Here is a 19,609-nt window from a genome sequence, read left to right as displayed (position 1 = left end):
ATGAATTCCCCTACCTATAAAAGAAGCAAATTGTTTTTCCTTTTAGCTAATCTCCACAACTCACCTTGATTAAAACTCATCCTTACCTCATTATTCCTACCATTTGTTTTTTGTTTTTTTATATCCGGAGTGTCTAAGTCAACTTACGCACATCTTGACTAATTTCACAAGATAATCCACCGACTCTCCAACATTTGGTGTCAAAAAAATCCGTAAGATATTAAATGTTAAGTAGATAATCACCATAAATTGAACTCATGACTCATCTTGGCCCTTTCTCAAGGATTCCTCCCTACTTAACATAACCAACTCATGATGGTTATCTCTATAGTTTGTTAAAACCCACTAGAATTTCATCCTTATAATTTGATAAAACCTCACAAATAGTTCATATGATTTAATAAAGGCCACGTAAATATAGCAGCTTTTGTCAAACTACAAGGATGGATGTTAATTTTTAAATCATAGGAACTAAATTCTAACTCTATTTGTATCTCAACCAAAATGTTTCTTTTACAACTCGAGCCAAAACTTAATCTTGAGAAGAAGAAGAAATGTTGAACCAATTAACATTGCTTCATAACTTTGAGCTGTCTGATTTGTGTAAAAAATACAATGCATAGTACTGATAACAGAGCAGAAACAAAGGTCACAGCTCTAACAATTCCAGCATCCGATCGTTTACCTGCTGGTATCGACCATGTAAGATCTGCCTCTGCATCATCACTTTCCAACTTAAATAAACAGCTCCTATTATGTGGTTTTTCCTGTATGCTACACTGCAAAAACAAGTCTGGAGCCTTCAATCTAACTTGCACGTAACCACTTTCATCCAATCGCTGCAATACAGCAAGAAAATTTAATTACTATCGAATCTTAAGCTTTCCTTGAACATTTTGACATAGGGGATATAAACCGCTATATTTATGTGATTTTTAAAATGTATATTTAGCTTGATTCAAAATGCAATGGTATTGGCCCAAGAAAGCTTAGTTGAAGGTCCTCAGGTAAATGCTCATGCAAAAGTCCATTGGGATCTTCACCTTCTAGAGTTTGGAGGGTGGCGTTTGAAAGAAACTTTAGAATCTTTCGTGATCAAGAAACTAATAGTGACTTGTTTTGGAGTTCGACTACTGTCTTTCCTTCTACTTGGTTCTCCACTTGTAAATTCATTTGTAATTATAGTCTAACCCAAATTTATACTAGTTGAGCTCGTTTTTTGTAAGTTAAAGTCCATAACGTTATGCATTATATGTCTTTTTCATTCTATAAACATTCGCTCGCAAAATATTCAAAGCGTTGACACCCAAATTACCTAGAGCAGTATTCTAAAAGATATTTCAGGCTTACCGGATATCGTGAATGTAAAGGCAGATCAACGGTGAAATCAAGCAAATTCTTGTTGTGTGACAAGATGTTGGGACCAATGTCCTTGTGAACCTCGACAACAGAGATGTTGGAGAGGACTGAAGGCAATTCCAAATTTGTATCTCCGAAAACAGCTACATCACTAAATACTGCCAAAAGAAAACAATTTAAGAAGAGGGTTGAACCTATCTTAAAGACAATGCCATTTGCTAAGGCTAAAAAACGGAAAATCATGAAAAGAAACAAAAGAAATGTAAATATGTCTTACCAGCTCGATGAAGAAGATGTTCCAATTCAAACGGGTCAGCAAAAACTCCTGATGGTAGTCGTTCAATGATGATAAACTTACAGTGTTGTATGGGAACCTGTGACATGGATTTTTTAATGTTGAACTTGATGGTTGATGAAAGTTGACGGTGGGAACCTTCACCGTTGATCCTCGACCGAATTGAGAGACTTAGCGCAGTATTTAGATCGCATGGTAAAACTTCACATATGTTGACAGGAAGATCTTGAGACAGGAAACCATCAAAATGTGCATCAATAAAACTTTCGTATTTTTCATAATAGGATCCCATAATATATCTTCCAACCTGAAAAATTAAGTACAAGAGCAAGAATATAAAAATGAAGATAAGGTTGACGAGATGGAACAATCTTTAGAACATTTATAATGCTCTTTTGCACCAACAAAGACACATCAATAATAGCAAACACTTGTGTACTCGATGAATGACTGAAGAGGATAAGATCAAACAAATCACACTTTTAGGGAGTAAAGTTATCTAACCCATGAATGTTTTTTTTTTTTTTTTGACAAGAAACACACATGTATATTCCATCAAAAAAACATTGGAACAGCCTAATGGCAAAGGGTTGAGAAGACCCCTCTCCAAGAAGCTAATACAGAAGAGCTTTCCAATTGTTAGAGATCATCAAAAGACTATCATTACAAAATAAATTGGTATAGTTACTGCACCATCAAGAGGCCGTATGTTGAACAAAAGCCCAAAAAGAACCAAAAGAAGCATACTTATCTTCAAAAATACGACTATTTCTTTCATTCCATAAGCACCACAAAAGAGACCGCGTAGCACATCTCCAAAGCACTTTCCCTCTTCCACCAAAGGTGTGGCTATCCAACCCTTCAAGCAAGCAATCATCAATTTTTTTGGGACAGCAGCTCACCAAACCAAAGGTACTTATCAAATGGGACCAACCCTTAGAGACGTTTTACGATGCAGGAAAAGATTGGTCCAAGCTCTCCTCGTCTTTTAGAACACAAGGACATAGTCATGAGTATTAAGTAGTTATTTTTAAGCTTCCTCTGCATTTTGTCATGAGTATTAAGGCTTCTATAAGCGAGGGACCAAAGGAAGAATTTAACCTTTTTAGGGATTTTAAGTTTCCAGATCAGCTTCAACAAAGGAAAGGTAAAATAGGGGGGCTTCCTAACAATGTTAAGGAAGGTGATTTTGGTGGTAAACTTCCCGGAGGCATCAATCTTCCAACCGATGCAATCATGACTTCCTGAAGAACCCAAGAGTTAAAGGATTTGTAAAATGGCAATCATATCACCAACCTCTCTATCAAAAATACGTCTTCTAAGGCCCAAATCCCACGCTTGACTAGAGACACACCTGCAATCTACGATCACTGCATCCTTTTTTAAAGAGATGGAGAAAATGTCTGGAAATTTGTGAGCGAGAGGTTGAGGATCACACCACTTATCCAGCCAGAATCTGATCGCTTTACCATCACCCACCACTGATTGAGCAAAGTTAAAGAACTGACCCATGAATGCTTTCAACAACAATGACAAGAAGATTGATACAGTTTGAGTCTCTGAAGTAGTATTTTGTGGATAGTAACGACAGAGATGCACTTTTATGTTGTCAATGCAATTCTGCAACAGCATGTAATTACACATATAATTTTCTGCATAGTCTATGAACTTGTTAAAACTATGTTTTTCACAGCAACAAATATTATTTAAATTAAAATATAGATATTGAGGTGTCATTGTTTGCTGGAGAGCACACAACACTACAATAATGGTCCAATCAAATGATCTCTCTTTCTCTTCAAACTACTAATGACTAATGGCACTCAGATCAACCCAATTTGATTACTTTCCAAGTATTATCGGCCAACTAATAGTTATAACAGTGGTAAAGTGAAGAAGATCCTTCCAAATATCAAAGGCCAGAATATTTAATAGTATGACAATATGGATAATGAAAATTTTCTGAAATAGTAGTTTAATGGGGAATGTATTCAATATGGCCTCCTCTCCGGTGGAAGGAAAGAAGGAAGAAAAAGAGAGATCTTGACAATTGTAACAACCCAACTTTTCTAAAATAGACCTTGGGCATTATTATGCATGCAAGGTTTAGAAAACATACAATTTTGACTATTTTAAAGTTGATAACCAGAAAGAAAAAAACACAAATGCTTATGAGAGTTCCTGAGCCTAGAGCAAGGTGAGAAATCAGTATCACCTTATAAGAGGGCCTTTACCAGACTCTTGTTTTTCCTCCAATGTCACAAACGTCGAAGAAAGGAGTGTGGACTCCTTTGTCATGGGCCTCAGGCTGAAGATTCAAGGTGCTGTGTCGGCACCAAATCCGAAAAATGAGTCTTAAGAGAATGCTTTAAAGCCACCTGATTAGACTTGACCCCAAGACCATGTAATCCATTAGATGATTTTCATATTTTCAACAAAACAAGAACCTCAAAAAGTCTGCTGGACAGAAAGGATGGAATCTCCTGAAACTGAAGACCATAAGCATTTACTAATGAAGAGAATTTTGAGGGGTTTTGAGAAAGAGATGGATCTTTCTTCTAACAAAATCTTGTCCTCCTATTGTTGAAATAAAGTGTTGTAGGCTTCTTCAAAATAATCTTCAGGCATCTTTCCTCTACCACTGTATCTAGAGCATGAATATCAGACTCCTCGCTGCTCATACTGACATCAAAGTCATCATCATAAATATCAAATCAAGGAGAGGACTTTTCAATTACCTGTTTGAAGTTTCCTTTAGTAAAAATGACCTTTGATCTTGGGGTGGAGAAGGAAGATTGATGGATGTTTGCATGGGACTCCTTTCTTAAAGACTGGTCTTCTAAAGGAATCATATGCCAAACACAATTCTCCTCCAAAAAATCTGGGCCTAAGTCATGGTTAACCAATGATTCAACCGTTCTACTTTTCCAAGAATAACGAAAATTAGGGGCTGCGTGGATGACTTTTTGCCTTTTGGACTAAAAAATCAGATTGAAATCAACAATGGCATCCTTCTTACAGTTTTCATCTACAACGCCTAAATGAGAGAATAAAAGTTGGGGGGAAACTGATCGTGTCTGTTGGACTTCCAAAGTGCTCCCCCCATTGATACAAAAGGGAGAAGCTGGTAATTGCTCATTCAAATTGCTAAGAGTGCACGTGCAACCTTCAAATTCCTAAACATGACTAAGTTATGCATAATATAAAAGACGCCAACTCTTGAACCCATCCATCCAGCTGCAAACTCATATAGGCCAGCTGAGAAGGAACTAAGCAAAACGTTTACAACGACTTTAAAATATAAGAACCTCACTGACCTTGGGTAGTTGCCCACAGTGAACCCAAGTTAAATGTCGTGCTTTATACTAAATAGCTGGTTGTACTCAAGAAGCTTGCAAGATGAGATGAGTAAAACCTTTTTCAACTCTTAATGCACACATGATAGGACCCCAAACCCATTTCTTAAACACCTATGGATCTGGTTTTTTTTTAAAAAAAAAAGGGAACACCTATGGATCTGGTTCAACATACATCTTTCCTACTTTTCATGCAATTTGGGAATAGGAGAAAAAAAACAAGGAAAATTCATTTGGAAGAAAAAATATATTTTACTTAAAAGATGCTAAAAAGAAAGATTACAACTTTATATATCAACTAGATGCAGCAAGAGTTTGGTAACAGGGAAACATAAAAACTAATGGCATAGTTTTAGTCTAAACCCAATAAGTGATAGCTCTTTGTTAACGACAAAAGACAGTGAAATCTACCGGAACTAATATAGCACATGAATAGGCATAAATGCAGTATCATAGTTCACACATGTAAAATCTAATAAATTTAAATGGAAAAAAAATGTCAAGGAACATAAATTGCTAGGACTGACCTTACTAGAGTGTGAAATGCCATCAAGGCAAGAGCCAAATGTAGGGTAGAAAACCAATGAAATTCCCAACAATAAATAAATACGAACAGGAGTATGCGGCTCGGCCTTCATCACATAACTGAAAGAAAATAAGAATACAGTGTTATGGTTTGAATGATTATGTATAAGACCATCTGTACCAATGTACTGAAATTTTCAACACTAAAAGATTCTTCAAGGAAATGAAAGTAGTAAATCCAAATAAAAAAGGGAAGATAGAAAAACAAGAGAGTCACGTCTATCAACTCAATATATTTACAAAAAGCCTTTGATGTACTGATGCAATTTTGATGCATAATCAATCTTTTTTTTTTTTATTCGAATGTATCTGCAAGTTGAATTGTAAAAGATTGTAAACTTTACATTTTTCCATTTCTTTCTCAGAAAGAAACTAGCCAATTATTTGAACAGATAAGTTATAAATGAGAAGACCAAACCAACAAAAGCCTAGGAATAACCAAAAACCACCCCAATTAGCAACAGTTTTTTTTTTTTTTTAAATATTGATAATAATAAGGGTTAGTTATGAGAATAACTAGAGCTCAGAGAAAGCTACAAAGACAATAGGTCCAGAAGTTCTAGCCAATGCTTTTCTACCATTTTTTTTTAATAATAATGAACAAAGACCTTTTTAAGGGAAAAAAAAACATATAACTTTAGAGATTAGGGAAATGGAACATATCTTATGAAGCAGTTTTAGAGGAAAAACCACTCGTCTAAGTTGATGGCAGAAATAGTATTCACAAAAACACCTTCTGGAAAGCACTCCAACTAGACGCCGTGTACTGATAAGATTAGTAAAACTACAAGATATTTGTAAGACACCTAGTAAAGAATATGTTGGGATAATTAGTGGAATATTAGTATAGGTATTAGACGGGGCAAATTAGTAAATAGTTAGTAAGTCGGTTAAGGCTATTTATTATAAATAGGAGTAGGGTTGAGAGAAGGTGTGAAGAATTTGGTAGTGGTTTCCTAATTGGGAAATACTGAGAGAGAGTAGTCCTCTCGAAAGGGTATGTTATATTGTAATTTTCTTCATTGATATTGCAATATAATTCTATCTTTTAGTGTTCTGGTTGATTTTTGTGAGGTGGTATTCTAAGAATACCCCATGTTTATTATTAAAATCACGTTGTTGCCTCCAATTCAAATGGCCCAAAAGAGCACAAGAAATATTTCTCAAGCACTCTAGTTTTACCCAAAGACGGTATAACAGCATTTTAAGAAACCAACCACAAAAAATTTTCGGACAACATAAAATCAGACATAGTAACTGAGAAATTCCAATTGTCTCTAGCCAATTTGTAATGGATAAACAAAAACAATATCTTCCATATTTATAGTGTAATTCACATTAATCTCAAGATGTGCAGCTAGGAATCTTCTCAAGTTGGGTATGTACAAAAGGTAACTTTAACTTTTAAGAAACTCTAGACAAATTGTCTTCAATCAAGCCACCATCCTACCATAAGTGAATGTGGGCTCCATATCCCACCATGAAAACCAAAATCTGCTCCACAAATTTTTAGGCATCAAACACTACTGTAGTACCATTTGGCATTCACACAACAGATGTGGAACTAGCCATTTGAATCCAACCCGTACTAAGTTTGCTTGACATTCTGTCTTCTCAAAGAAACTTTCATAACCATCTTGACAAGAAAGCTTCATTTATTTTCTAGTGTTATGGGTTAAACCTCTCTACCCAAGGGAAAGAAGATTAATTTCGAATTAAGCAAATGACTTCCCACATCCAATTGGGCTCCTCCCAAAATGGATGGACTAGAAAAACTATTTTGGTCAGATCAATCTCTCAAGAGAATTTTCTCACCGTCCAAATTTGAAAGTGAAGGTATCAACACTTCTATGAACTTCGTAATGGGTGATAAATATTAGAGAGGCTGCTGACCCCATTTCAAATTGAATATTAAACTTCAAGAATCTTACTGATCCGAGGAGGACAAAGCAAAGAATCAAGGAAGGACAAAGGATGTTAGCCTGCAAACTGAAATACCCAAGATTATTCCAACCGAGGGAGACTGGATGGGAATTTGTAAGAGACCTTACTGCCCTTTCAAAAAGTTTCCTTCAAATCATCACAAAGCTGAAACCGAAACTAGTCTAGGCCAATTTCACTTTAACTCCCCAAAAAAATGCTTAGAAAACATTACCCAAACTGATAGCCATTGCCAACTGCCCAACCATTCTCCCTCCATCCTCCTTGCTGCATAGTCGTTGCCAACCATCCAACTTCAACTATCGTCCGACTCTAACGTCGTGTCGCTAGACACGTTTTTAATCAAAACTCATCTCCTCCGACGAGTTCAACGAGGGTTTTGCATCATCCACAACCCTTAGTGAGCATATTTAACATTTGAAGCATTCCCCAGAGCCTGTTCGACATCGAATCTAGATACCCACTCTGTTTCTACGTTCAATTTGAGAGTTCAAAGGATTTTGAATGCTGTCCAGCAAGGTGCCACGTTGTTGTGCGAGTTTTTAAGAGTAATTGTTACGTCGAATTACTTTTCCAAGTCAATTTAGATGTTGTTATTGAGCTTTAACCCCTTGAATTTTTGTTATGCTGCTGTTTGATGGAGGTTTTGTGAAACCCTGAATTTCACCTAAGTGAATTAGGTTAGAATTTGATTAATAAGGAAGCTTGTAGAGGAACAAAAGAGAAGGAAAATGCCTTGTGTTGAAAATTGGACCTTAAAGGCTAAAACTTAAGTTGTGGTTAAGTGAAGTTTTAGGTGACAAATTTTGACTAAGGGTTGAACGCATGAAGGCACCATGCGTTGGTAAGAGTCGTGCGGCCAAATCTAGGCACCAAGCGTTGGGATGTTGCACTTGGCAAGGCAAGGTGTGAGCGTTGGGTGGTCGTGCAATGACATAAAGACACTGGCCAAGCGTTGGCATGAGTGGGCTGCTCATACGATGAACTAGGCAAGCGCTAGTTGAAGGGCATGCGGCCAGGCAAGGCGCTGGCGGATGTGCAAGAACAGGCCAAGCGTAGCGCGGGGGTGAACGCACGGTTGCACGCGTAGGGTTGCGCAAGGTTGAACACATGGCACTGGGCGAGCGTGAGGCGTGCAGCTGTGAGATGTGCGTTGATAAGACCGTATGATGCTTAGGTTGTTAGGCTAGGCAATGAGATGGCTATGCATTGATGTAGGCGTTGGTGTGAAGCTTGCGGCCAAGACACCAAGCACGGGGTGTTGTGCTTGGCAAGACCATGATGGACACATGGTGTGGGTGGCCGAGGGAAGGGACAAGGCATTGGCCAAGGTAATTAAAAGTTGATCGCATGAGGAGGGCAAGGTAATGCCTATGCGTTGAAGCCATGAGATGGCTAGGTCATTGAGAGGTTAGGGAAGGCTCATGGACGCATGTGACAATGTTGGCCTATGCGAGGAAGTGTACATGCATGCATTGGAGAACCATCCGATGGCCTAAGTATGGTTGTTGAGTGCATGAAGGTATGCGTTGGCCAAGGACGGCATGCGCCAAGGGCAAGCCATGCGTGGGGAAAGAGAGTGCGGCCAAGGGAGGTCATGCGATGGACTTGAGGCTAGTAAGGGCCAAGGAAGAGTCAAGCATTGCGACAAAGACTATGCGATCAAGGGAGCACGCCAGTCATTTGGTTGAGTATGCATTGAACAAGTTGTGTCTTGGAGAGCAAGGCTAGGTTGCAACTCATCCGGACATGTGCTGAACAAGGAGATTAGGTTTGAGCCAAGACTAGGTGGAGCCTAGAGGCATGAGAGGGCATGCAAAGTTGGGACTTTGATTTTGCTAAAGGAGATGAAGCCACTTCAAGGCAAAGGTGGCAAAGGAGGCATTGGTAGCTTGAGGAAGGGGCACTTGGACATGCAATGGAGCTGGATGGTGTCATGTAGAGGGGAGTTTTGGACGCCTATAATTAGGGCAGGTTAGGGAGTTTTCTCACAATTCACTCGTGCCTTTTGAGTGATTTAGTGTGAGAGTGTTCAAAAGAGAGTTAAGTGAGGGGTTCTAGGCTGCCGTTTGAGTTGGAGTGGTGAAAAAAGAGAAATCGACATTGGAAGGCAGAGCTCAGTTGGACGCACAGCACAGCGCAGCGCCCATCGCCTGACGCCCGTGCTTGCGCGCGCACCCAACAGCCCATCGCCCAGCCCTGCCTGTGCGTCATCGCCAACGCGCAGACGCTCCATGCAAGGTGTCACGGTCATGCTTGTCCAGGGCGTGTTGCCCATGGCCGCATGACCACCTCCACCTCTTTTTACTATGCTTTCATCCTATGTATTTCCTTTTGCTAGGTAGTTAGGTTTATATGTACTTTTCTTAGTGAGTAACCGCTCGCCCATTTTCATATGTAAGGGTAGCAGTGTGTTTTTGTTCAGAATGCACTATATAGGGATAAGACTAACTATCACTTCCCCATACCCGGAGTAGTATGTTATAAATATGTTGTTGTTGCTTATTGCTTTCTAGCCTACTACAATCTTTCTCTTCTCTATTCTTACAATCAAACTGTTTGCGAAAACCTTTTCTCCAAACCTGTTTTCTAAAACCATTTTCTCTAAAACGGGGGTGGAGGTTGCGAAAGGCACCCGGTGTGCCATCGGCTGTCCGTATTCGAATTGGCTGACTTGTTCGTGAGCGGGAACAAGTGCCGCACAATTGCTTAGTGAAGCTTCGGAAAGTGCAATTGTGACAGTTGGTATCAGAGCCAAGTTGGCTCGTAGAGTTGAGAAGCTGTGATCATATCTGCTACGAAGCAGTTGGGCATGTCCCATGTTGACCGATTGGTTGAGATTGAAGAGCAAATACTCTATTTAATAGAAGTTCCTGATCAGGTTCGGTTCCTAGAGACTTGGTTACAAGAAGTCGCCGACAAGGCCGATGAAATTGATGCGGTGGCTGGCCGCTTAGACGGGATGCCCGTCAGGGAATTGTTGACAAGGGTTGAGACCATAGAAGCAAAAACTACGATGGATAGGCCTCTTGAGCATGGGGATGGTTCGTCGGGATCTGTTGCCCCGATAGAAGAGCGTGTCAAAGAACTAGACAACTTGCAGAGAGTGATCATTCAGATGGTGATCAAAATGTCCAAGAACTTTCGAGCCACCATCGATGTCATCCAGGCAGAGATTGCGGACATTAGTACAAAAATTAACCTCACCATTAAAGCGGTGGGAAATCAAGCCCCAGTCGGGGGTGTAGCCCAATTCAACAGGGTAAAAGTACCCAAGCTTAAGCCCTTCTGTGGGGCTTGTGACGCAAAGGCGCTAGAAAATTTTATCTTTGACATGGAACAGTACTTCAGGGCTACAAACACAGCGACTGAAGAGTCAAAGATCACCCTAGCGACGATGCACCTAGCAAAGGATGCAAAGTTATAGTGGAAGTCCCGTTTCATGGATGTCCAAAAGGGTCGTTGTACCATCGACACGTGGGAGAGACTGAAATAAGAGTTGCGTTTTCAGTTCTTCCCTGAAAATGTTGAGATTTTGGCAAGACGCAAGCTACAGGAATTGAAACATACTGATACTATTAAGGATTACATGAAACAATTTGCCGGATTGATGTTGGACATAAGAGACATGTCCGAAAAAGACAAAGTTTTCTGTTTTATCGAAGACCTGAAACCGTGGGCAAAAACAAAATTGTATGAGCAAAGAATACAGGATCTCCCAGCCGCATATGCAACGGCCAAACGGTTATTTGACTTAATTGATGAATCTCAAGAGATGAGGCAACACTCGAGATCCCCTAATAGGAGGAGAAAAAGCAACGGTTCGAGCCCATCGAGAAACAGTGGGGGAGATAAAGACAACAATGGGGATAATAGACCTCCTCAGCAGACGACTGGAAATACGTGGCGGGGTAGAATCAGAAGAATTTTTATAGGCCCTTATCCTGTTATATATGCAAGGGTCCGCACAAGGCGAGCGAATGTCCCAAACGAGCCGTCTTTAATGCTTTCCAAGCTCATTAACTTCGGACTGGAAACGCAAAGCTATTCAGGTAGAAGACGAAAATATGCAAGCAAAGGAAGATAGAACACCCCACGGGTTGGGCCCTGAGATATTTAGCTGCCCTCCAAAAGGGATGTAGGAGAAGAAAAGGGATCCCACGGAGGTAGACTGATGTATGTTGATGCTTGGGTCAACCATAAATCGGCCAAAAGTAACATGGTCGATTCGGGGGCCACCCATAATTTTATGTCCGAAACAGAAGCCAGACGGCTTAATCTCCGTTTTAAAGGAGGCGCAGGTAAAATAAAAGTAGTGAATTCTGAGGCCTTGCCGATTACAGGAATGGCAAAGAGGACAGTCGTAAAGTTGGGGGACTGGAGTGGCCCTGCCGATTTCGTGATCGTTAAGATGGATGACTTTGATGTGGTGTTGGGAATGGAGTTCTCGCTTGAGCACAAGGTAATACCGATACCCCTCACCAAGTGTTTAGTGATCACCAGCTCTACGCCCACCGTTGTGCATGCTGAGATCAGACGGCAGAAGGGGATAAGGATGATCTCGGCCCTCCAGTTGGAGGACTTTACCCACGAGTCAGTCGAAACCACGAAGAGAAGGCCCCCCAAGACATCCTGTACGTCTTGGATCAGTGTCGTGTTGTGGAGCCGGACAGTTTACACAAGTCCCCGACTCCAACGAGGAGGAGAAGAAGAAGAAGGAAGCCTAGAAACCGAGAGTTCCTACCAGAAGACTGGGTTCAAGTAAATTTGTGCCTGGGACAGTTTCAAAGTCGGGGGCAAAGAGAACATTGCCTCGTGAGCAACTTTAAAGGACCGGTGGAAGTCATCGAAAGGGTTGGGAAAGCCTCTTATCGGGTGCAGTTACCATCGTGGATGGAGATTCATCCTGTCATCTACGTAAGTAGACTGAAACCCTATCATCCCAACCATGCCGAGGAGAGATGTAGGGTGGTGACCCGTCCGCAGGCCACAACGAAGAGAATGGTCGCATGACCGCCTTCACCTCTTTTTACTATGCTTTCATCCTATGTATTTCCTTTTGTTAGGTAGTTAGGTTTATATGTACTTTTCTTAGTGAGTGACCGCTCGCCCATTTCCATATGCAAGGGTAGTGGATGTGTTTTTGTTCAGAATGCACTATATGGGGATAAGACTAACCACCACTTCCCCATACCCGGAGTAGTATGTTATAAAGTTGTTGTTGTTGCTTATTACTTTCTAGCCTACTACAATCTTTCTCTTCTCTATTCTTACAATCAAACTGTTTGCGAAAACCTTTTTTCCAAACCCGTTTTCTAAAACCACTTTCTCTAAAACGGGGATGGAGGTTGCGAGAGACACCCATCGACTGTCCGTATTCGAATTGGCTGACTTGTTCATGAGCGGGAATAAGTGCCGCACAATCGCTTAGTGAAGCTTCGGAAAGTGTGATTGTAACACAAGGCGCGTGCGAACGCCTAAGGCAAGGCGTACGGACACCCTAGCGCACGGTTGCACGTGTCCCACCACCAACCTTGCGCGCGCGGTTGCCCAGGCACATGCCCAGCCCAACGCTGCGTCCCTGCCCACCCTGTGCGACGTCTCTTATACACATCTAGATGTGTATAAGAGACAGGCCTAAGGCAAGGCGTACGGACACCCTAGCGCACGGTTGCACGTGTCCCACCACCAACCTTGCGCGCGCGGTTGCCCAGGCACATGCCCAGCCCAACGCTGCGTCCCTGCCCACCCTGTGCGACGTCTGACGCCCAGCAGTGCCCAGCTGTGCGCGTCCACGCCCACCTTGCAGCCCCAACACCCATAACCTGCCAAAACAACCTCCAAAAGCTGTTTTAGGAAAATTAAACCTATTTTAGTTTTTTTTAAAGGGGGTAAGCTGGTTATTCTAATTTTAAGTTATTTTTGGATTAAAATAGAATTATTGGAGGAATTTTTGGACTAATTTGGGATTTCTTGAAAAGAAGTGAAATTCAAGGAAACCCAGGCCAGGAGATGTGCTAGGCAAATTCTTGAAGGATAAACAGGAGAACTGTGAGTGGGGTTTTATTGTTTTATTATGTTGAATTCTATATATATGTGTAAAGTTTGGAAATGGCATGATCGGAAAGTGTGTTTTCTGAATTTCATTTGATTTAATTCATGAAATATTGTTGTTGTGATTTGCATTGGAAATTGGGATTGTACCCTGGGAATTGTTAGCGTGCCTACAGCACGTCTAGCAGGATAATGTCGACATGTGCACATTTTGTGGACTATAAGGGTATCTTTGAAAGTCATTAGGATTGTTAAAACTAATATTGTATAATAGTACAAACCTTGTAATTGCTCATAAAAATGAATTAAGTTTTATTTATTAGCTATTTGTGGAATGGTATAAAGTTGGGCAATTGGTATCAAAAGGGTGGTATCAGCTATCTTCACGTCTTCTTCCGAGTCTGGGAGACAAGGCTCGGGAGGGGGTGTGATAGGTTTTGAGAAAATTTTTAATGGAAATCAATTTGGGTAATGTTTTCTAAGCTTTTTTTTTTTTTTTTTTTTTTTTTTGGAGTTAAAGCGAAATTGGCCTAGACCAGTTTGGGTTTCAGCTTTGATGATTCGGGAGAAACTTTTTGAAAGGGCAGTAAGGTCTCTTACAAATTCCCATCCAGTCTCCCTCTGTCTGAATAATCTTGGGTACTTCAGCTTGCAGGCTAACATCCTTTGTCCTTCCTTGATTCTTTGCTTTGTCCTCCTCGGATCGGTGAGATTCTTGAGGTTTAATGTTCAATTTGAAATGGGGTTAATAGCCTACACCTTCACTTTCAGATTTGGATGATGAGAAAATTCTTTGTGAAAGATTGATGATAACTGGCAGAAATGCCAGTTATTATAAGCCTTTTATTTAGAATCATGAGGGCTAATAAGTAGAAAATGCAGTGATAATACTTAGAATTTGCGAAAAAATGAGTTTTGCGTCAATTAGCACCTAGATCCTCACTGACCCCAATATTATGCATTACTCCATGCCAAAGTGTCTACTTTTGTAGCTATCGCAGGAATCAAACACATGCATTGGAAATAAGCAATCGAAGACAAACGCATGCGCTGAAGCCAGGCGATCGCAAAGACAAACGCATGCGTCCATCACATGGAAGTTGCGGTGATCGTATGCGTCCATTGCATGGAAGTTATGGTGATCGTATGCATCATGCATGGAAGTTGCGGTGATCGTATGCGTCCGTTGCATGGAAGTTGCGGTGATCGTATGCGTCCGTTGCATGGAAGTTGTGGTGATCAAGCGAATGCGGTGATTAAATGGAAATTGCGGCCACGGAGTCACAACCATAATAGAAGGAAGATTGCAAGATGGGTAGAACGCGTTGATGCTTCAGCTGAAGCAAGCTCAGACGCATACCTTGTGAGTATCAACAAGATAAGACGATGTGACATTGCCCATACCGCGACAAAAGCATCAGTGAGCCATAACACAATCATGATAGCTGTCGGCGTTTAAACTCTATAAATAGCCTTTGGACCTTCATTTCAACACATCCGAACTTCTGCCTCAAGGCAGAGGTTTGTGATCACAGATGAGAGCTTGAACCAGATTTTCAGTGAGAATTCTTCACCTCCACAAATCAGACCGAGTGACGACTAGAGTTTTCGCCAGAGATGGAGCTCGAGAGAGACATCTCCACCATTCATCCATGGCACCACCGGCAGCCTTGACGCAGAGTCCTTCATTTCTCTTTTAATCTCTGTATTGTATTACATTTTAGCTTAAGATATTAAGACATTTTGTGATCAATGCAAATCTTGATTCCTTCATTGTAGTCTTCTTCATCATATTCATCTCTATCATAGTTTATCTAGCGTTTATTTATCAAAGGCGATCGCATGCTTAATCGTGTAGCCTAGAGATAGGACGCATGTAGCAACCCACCGAGAGGTGTGCATTGTGCGAGTATAGTGAGTTAATCCTCCTTGCTTGGTGAAAGGTTGTAGCAACGCTTGTCTATGGGATGTTGCATTGTTTGTCTATAAGTTAAATAGCCGCGTCTAACTGCCTGAGAAGGTAAGAGATGGAACGCACTAAAGCAAAGTTCGCATTGTTCCTAGAGATAAGCACAATCTTATGCTCGACACAACCATGCATTATAGAGATATAGTCATGCGACTGACCACCGAGAGGTATGCGATGCGTTAGTGCAATGAGCTGGGATTACTCAGACGATTTAAGATAATAAACATTACTATACGTTGATGGTTGTTGTGTCTCTACCTATTCTCATCGCAAGTCTTCTATTGCTCAATCTGTTTAGTTAGGAGTAGGAGTAGTGTGTAAATCCATTAAACTTCTTTTTAATTTTTTTATTCATCGCCTCAAACGCATTGCTTCACAAGCATTATTGAGTGACAAGTCCCTGTGTTCGACCTCGGATTACCCGAGAAACTTGCGTTCGCGTTATAATTGGCGCGAGCGTAAGAAAACTTGTGATAGGAACGCGTGGTCATTGCATACTAGATTAACGCATCTTCATTCCGACGCATGACCTCAGACGCATGGGTGCAAACACATAAACCATGTCTAACGCATGATTGCATGTACAACCCCATCCATCCATAATAATAATAATAATCTTTCCTACCAACAATTGACCTGACCAAAACAGTTTTTCTAGTCCCTCCATTTTGGGAGGAGCCCAATTGGATGTGGGAAGTCATTTGCTTAACTAGAAATTAACCTTCTTTCCCTTGGGTAGAGAGGTTTAACCCATAACACTAGAAAATAAATGAAGCCTTCCTGTCAAGATGGTTATGAAAGTTTCTTTGAGAAGACAGAATGTCGAGCAAACTCACTACAGGTTGGATTCTCCACATCTGTTGTGTGAATGTCGAATGGTACTAAAGTAATGATTGATGCCTAAAAATTTGTGGAGCAAATTTTGGTTTTCATGTTGGGTTAGGAGGCCAAATTCACTTATGGTAGACAATTTGACCTCTGTTTTTGTTCATCCACTACGAATTGGCTAGAGACAATTGGAATTTCCCTGTTACTATGTTTGATTTTATGTTGTCCGAAAATTTTTTGTGGTTGGTTTCTTAAAATGCTCTTATACTATTATCTTTAGGTAAAACTAGAGTGCTTGAGAAATATTTCTTGTGGTCTTTTGAGCCATTTGAATTAAAGGCAACAATATGATTTTAATAATAAATAGAGGGTATTGTTAGGATACGACCTAACAATAACACTCGAGAACACAAGAATCAACAAGAACACTAAAAGATAAAATTATATTGCAATATCAATGAAGAAAATTACAATATAGCATAGCCTTTCGAGAGGGCTACTCTTTCCCAGTATTTCCCAATTAGGAAACCACTACCAAATTCTTTACACCTCCTCTCAACCCTACCCCTTCTATTTATAATAAAAAACCTTAACCAACTTACTAACTATTTATTAATTTGCCCCTTCTAATACCCATACTTATCGCTCCATCCAAATTTAGCTTTCAAATTATATAACTTTATCAATGTAGACATTTTGGTAAAAATTTTACAATTTTGGTAAAATGGTTTATTGGCATCATCCAGTAGTTTTTCAAAATTATAGGATTTGTCATTAAAATAGTTGTGTGCAACTTCAAACATTCCAATTGTGTCATCAACATCAACATCATCCTCATCAACTTCTTCTCTTGCATTAGTAGACACATTTTCATTATTCTCTTAATCGGTAATGATTCATCGTGAAAAATTCATATCTGATAACTTTGATCGATACCATTAAAAAAATAAGTGATCTCTTATTGTATTCACATTTAGAGTCTTTACATTCACGCACTTCAAACAAGGACAACTCATGACATTCAGCATATTTGAGTGTTAGACCATTTTTATTAAACATCTCAACCCCTAAACCATACTCAATTGACATGCTATTCTTTTTCACCCATGACTTATCCAAAATTGTACAATATGTGACTTAATCTACAAAAGAGAGAAACAATAACGAGGAAGAATTACATAACTTTAAGCTCGTGAAGTTAAACCATAACCAACAATAAGACCTAAACTTGTTTATATCAAATTATGAGACGAACACAAACTAATACAGATAAAATATTTTCAAGACTAAAATATAACCCAAGAAAATGTTCTATAAGCACATTAACCACCAAACAAAAAGATAATAGCAAGGCCATCAAACAAGTTCATATTTTTTTAACTAATTTCATTTCAACGCTTCAAAATCTTATGAACCATAATCAACAAAAATACCTAAATTTGTTAAAATTAAATTGTGAGAAAAACTTAAAAAAAATAATATACACAAAATATTAAAGACTAAAATATAATTATAAAAAAAAAAAATCTATATAAAATTGAACCACATCAAGCAAAAAGAACAAAGCACATGTTCTTGAACTTATTTTCATTCCAACGTTTCAAAATCTTAGGAAGCTTAAACATTGAAATAAAAATAAATAAATAAATAACTTTAAATTACTAAATTGAAAATAAATATCAAATTTTACCTTTAGAGCAAACAACCCACACCAAAATTGTGATGAGCTTCACTCAACCCACAAGCTTGAACGGATCTGATCCAGAGTTCAAATATTGGAACAGATTTGGGCTGAGACCGGCAGATCTGACGAATGCACAACACCGGCGAGCGGAGCTGAATCACCACGCTGACGACCGGATCGGATGACCCAAGAGCAGATCAGACTAGTGGACGACCGGATCCAAAAACCCACGATCAGGTCTACACGAGCGAAGAACGGAGCGGCGAACGGAGGTCGAAACGCGAACGGCCACCGCGAACGAGAAACCTATACGCCGGATCGACCTACACGCGAACGGCGAATGGAGGCCGAATCGACGAACGGAAGCCGGATCCACAGCTGACCTGCACGATCGACGACGAACGGAGGCCGAAGCTTCACCCACGATCGACGGACGACGGCAAGGGTTTGGAAGGTGAAGTCAAAGGCCAACAAGAGGGGTAATTGACATTTTTAACCTCCTTTGAAGTTTTCGTTTTCTTTTCTTTTCTTTTTTAAAATTTTGGACACAAAACTTGTTTTTTGCCCTTTGACGATAAAAGTGATGGAAGCAATGAAAACTTAAAATGATTAATTACTTTTCTACCTTTTATCTCTTATCTACCCTCAAACCACCAATTTAATGTTTTAATTTCAATATCCATTTTCCAAATTTTAGATTTTTAATTTTTCATAATGTCATATTTTTCATATTTAATTAAAAATTTAAAATTAGATAATCTATAGTTGTTCTTTCCCGCCATTTTCAAATTCTAGTCCGATCAAGTATTCAATTAGGCCTACATTTTTTTAATTAATTTTTGTAATTCATGATTTTTGCATCCATCATAATATTGTCTATAAATTGGATTTTTTGGAAGGTTTTTAAATGTAAATGAAAAAAAATCTCATTAAATTAAAAAGGAAAAAATTATTGATTGATAAATTTTACTTCTTAAATCAAACAAATTAGTTAATTTTAAAATATTATCATTTTAAGATTCAAACAAAAATGAAAAGATTAAATCCATGAATTACACATGGAATACTTGCATGCATAAGAGAGGAAAAGAAGTTGAAAAGTCACCAAGTTTATACGCAAGAGAAGATATCTAGGAATTTTAATTAGCATTAAATATTGATTTTTTTTAAAATAATGTTATTTTAATATTTATTGACAAAGTTGTGAAATCGTGGACGGGGTCTACAGTTTTGAGTCAACACATAAATCGTGTACCCCGTCCACGATTTAAGGCTAAATCTATTTTTTTTCGATTTAAGGCTAAATCTATTTTTTTTTTTCCATTTTCCCTTGACTTCTATCTTCTTCTTTTATTTTTTAGCGTTTTCAAAGGCCCTCACGGCTAAAGTGTTTGAAGGTCACCTATAGAGTCTAGGTCTACGAAGTTTGTAAACTAGGACAAGTGGGAGAACTTTTGGATATATGCCCTAGTTTATTGTATTCATATGTTTATTGTACTCATATGTTTCTCGATTAAATTCAACATTGTGATACTCCA

The 19,609-nt window shown here is 39.4% G+C and overlaps 1 protein-coding gene across 6 annotated transcripts; it reads right to left on the bottom strand.

Moving 5' to 3' along the window:
• Nucleotides 1-370: 370 nt before the first annotated feature.
• On the bottom strand, nucleotides 371-19,386 carry LOC120072828 (phosphatidylinositol-glycan biosynthesis class X protein). 6 transcript variants are annotated; one of them, XM_039025341.1, is made up of 6 exons: nucleotides 18,078-19,386; nucleotides 6,259-6,361; nucleotides 5,538-5,655; nucleotides 1,637-1,961; nucleotides 1,351-1,517; nucleotides 371-839 (listed from the first exon to the last, which is right to left on the bottom strand). In XM_039025341.1, exons 3-6 carry the CDS (start codon nucleotides 5,646-5,648, stop codon nucleotides 567-569), a joined length of 876 nt encoding a protein of 291 aa, XP_038881269.1. In that variant the 5' UTR covers nucleotides 5,649-5,655; nucleotides 6,259-6,361; nucleotides 18,078-19,386; the 3' UTR covers nucleotides 371-566. The 6 variants fall into 6 exon arrangements, with proteins under 6 accessions (XP_038881269.1, XP_038881270.1, XP_038881274.1 ...); XM_039025342.1 differs by having other exon boundaries at nucleotides 6,259-6,347; XM_039025346.1 differs by lacking the exon at nucleotides 6,259-6,361 and adding an exon at nucleotides 3,009-3,274 and having other exon boundaries at nucleotides 451-839; nucleotides 1,637-2,898; nucleotides 18,078-18,100.
• Between the last annotated feature and the right edge of the window lie 223 nt (nucleotides 19,387-19,609).

The sequence above is a fragment of the Benincasa hispida genome, chromosome 3 (genome assembly GCF_009727055.1).
Source record: "Benincasa hispida cultivar B227 chromosome 3, ASM972705v1, whole genome shotgun sequence".
In the NCBI taxonomy this organism is placed as follows: Eukaryota; Viridiplantae; Streptophyta; class Magnoliopsida; order Cucurbitales; family Cucurbitaceae; genus Benincasa; species Benincasa hispida.
Note: the sequence above shows the minus strand (reverse complement) of the source record. Positions and strands in the feature narration are given on the sequence as shown.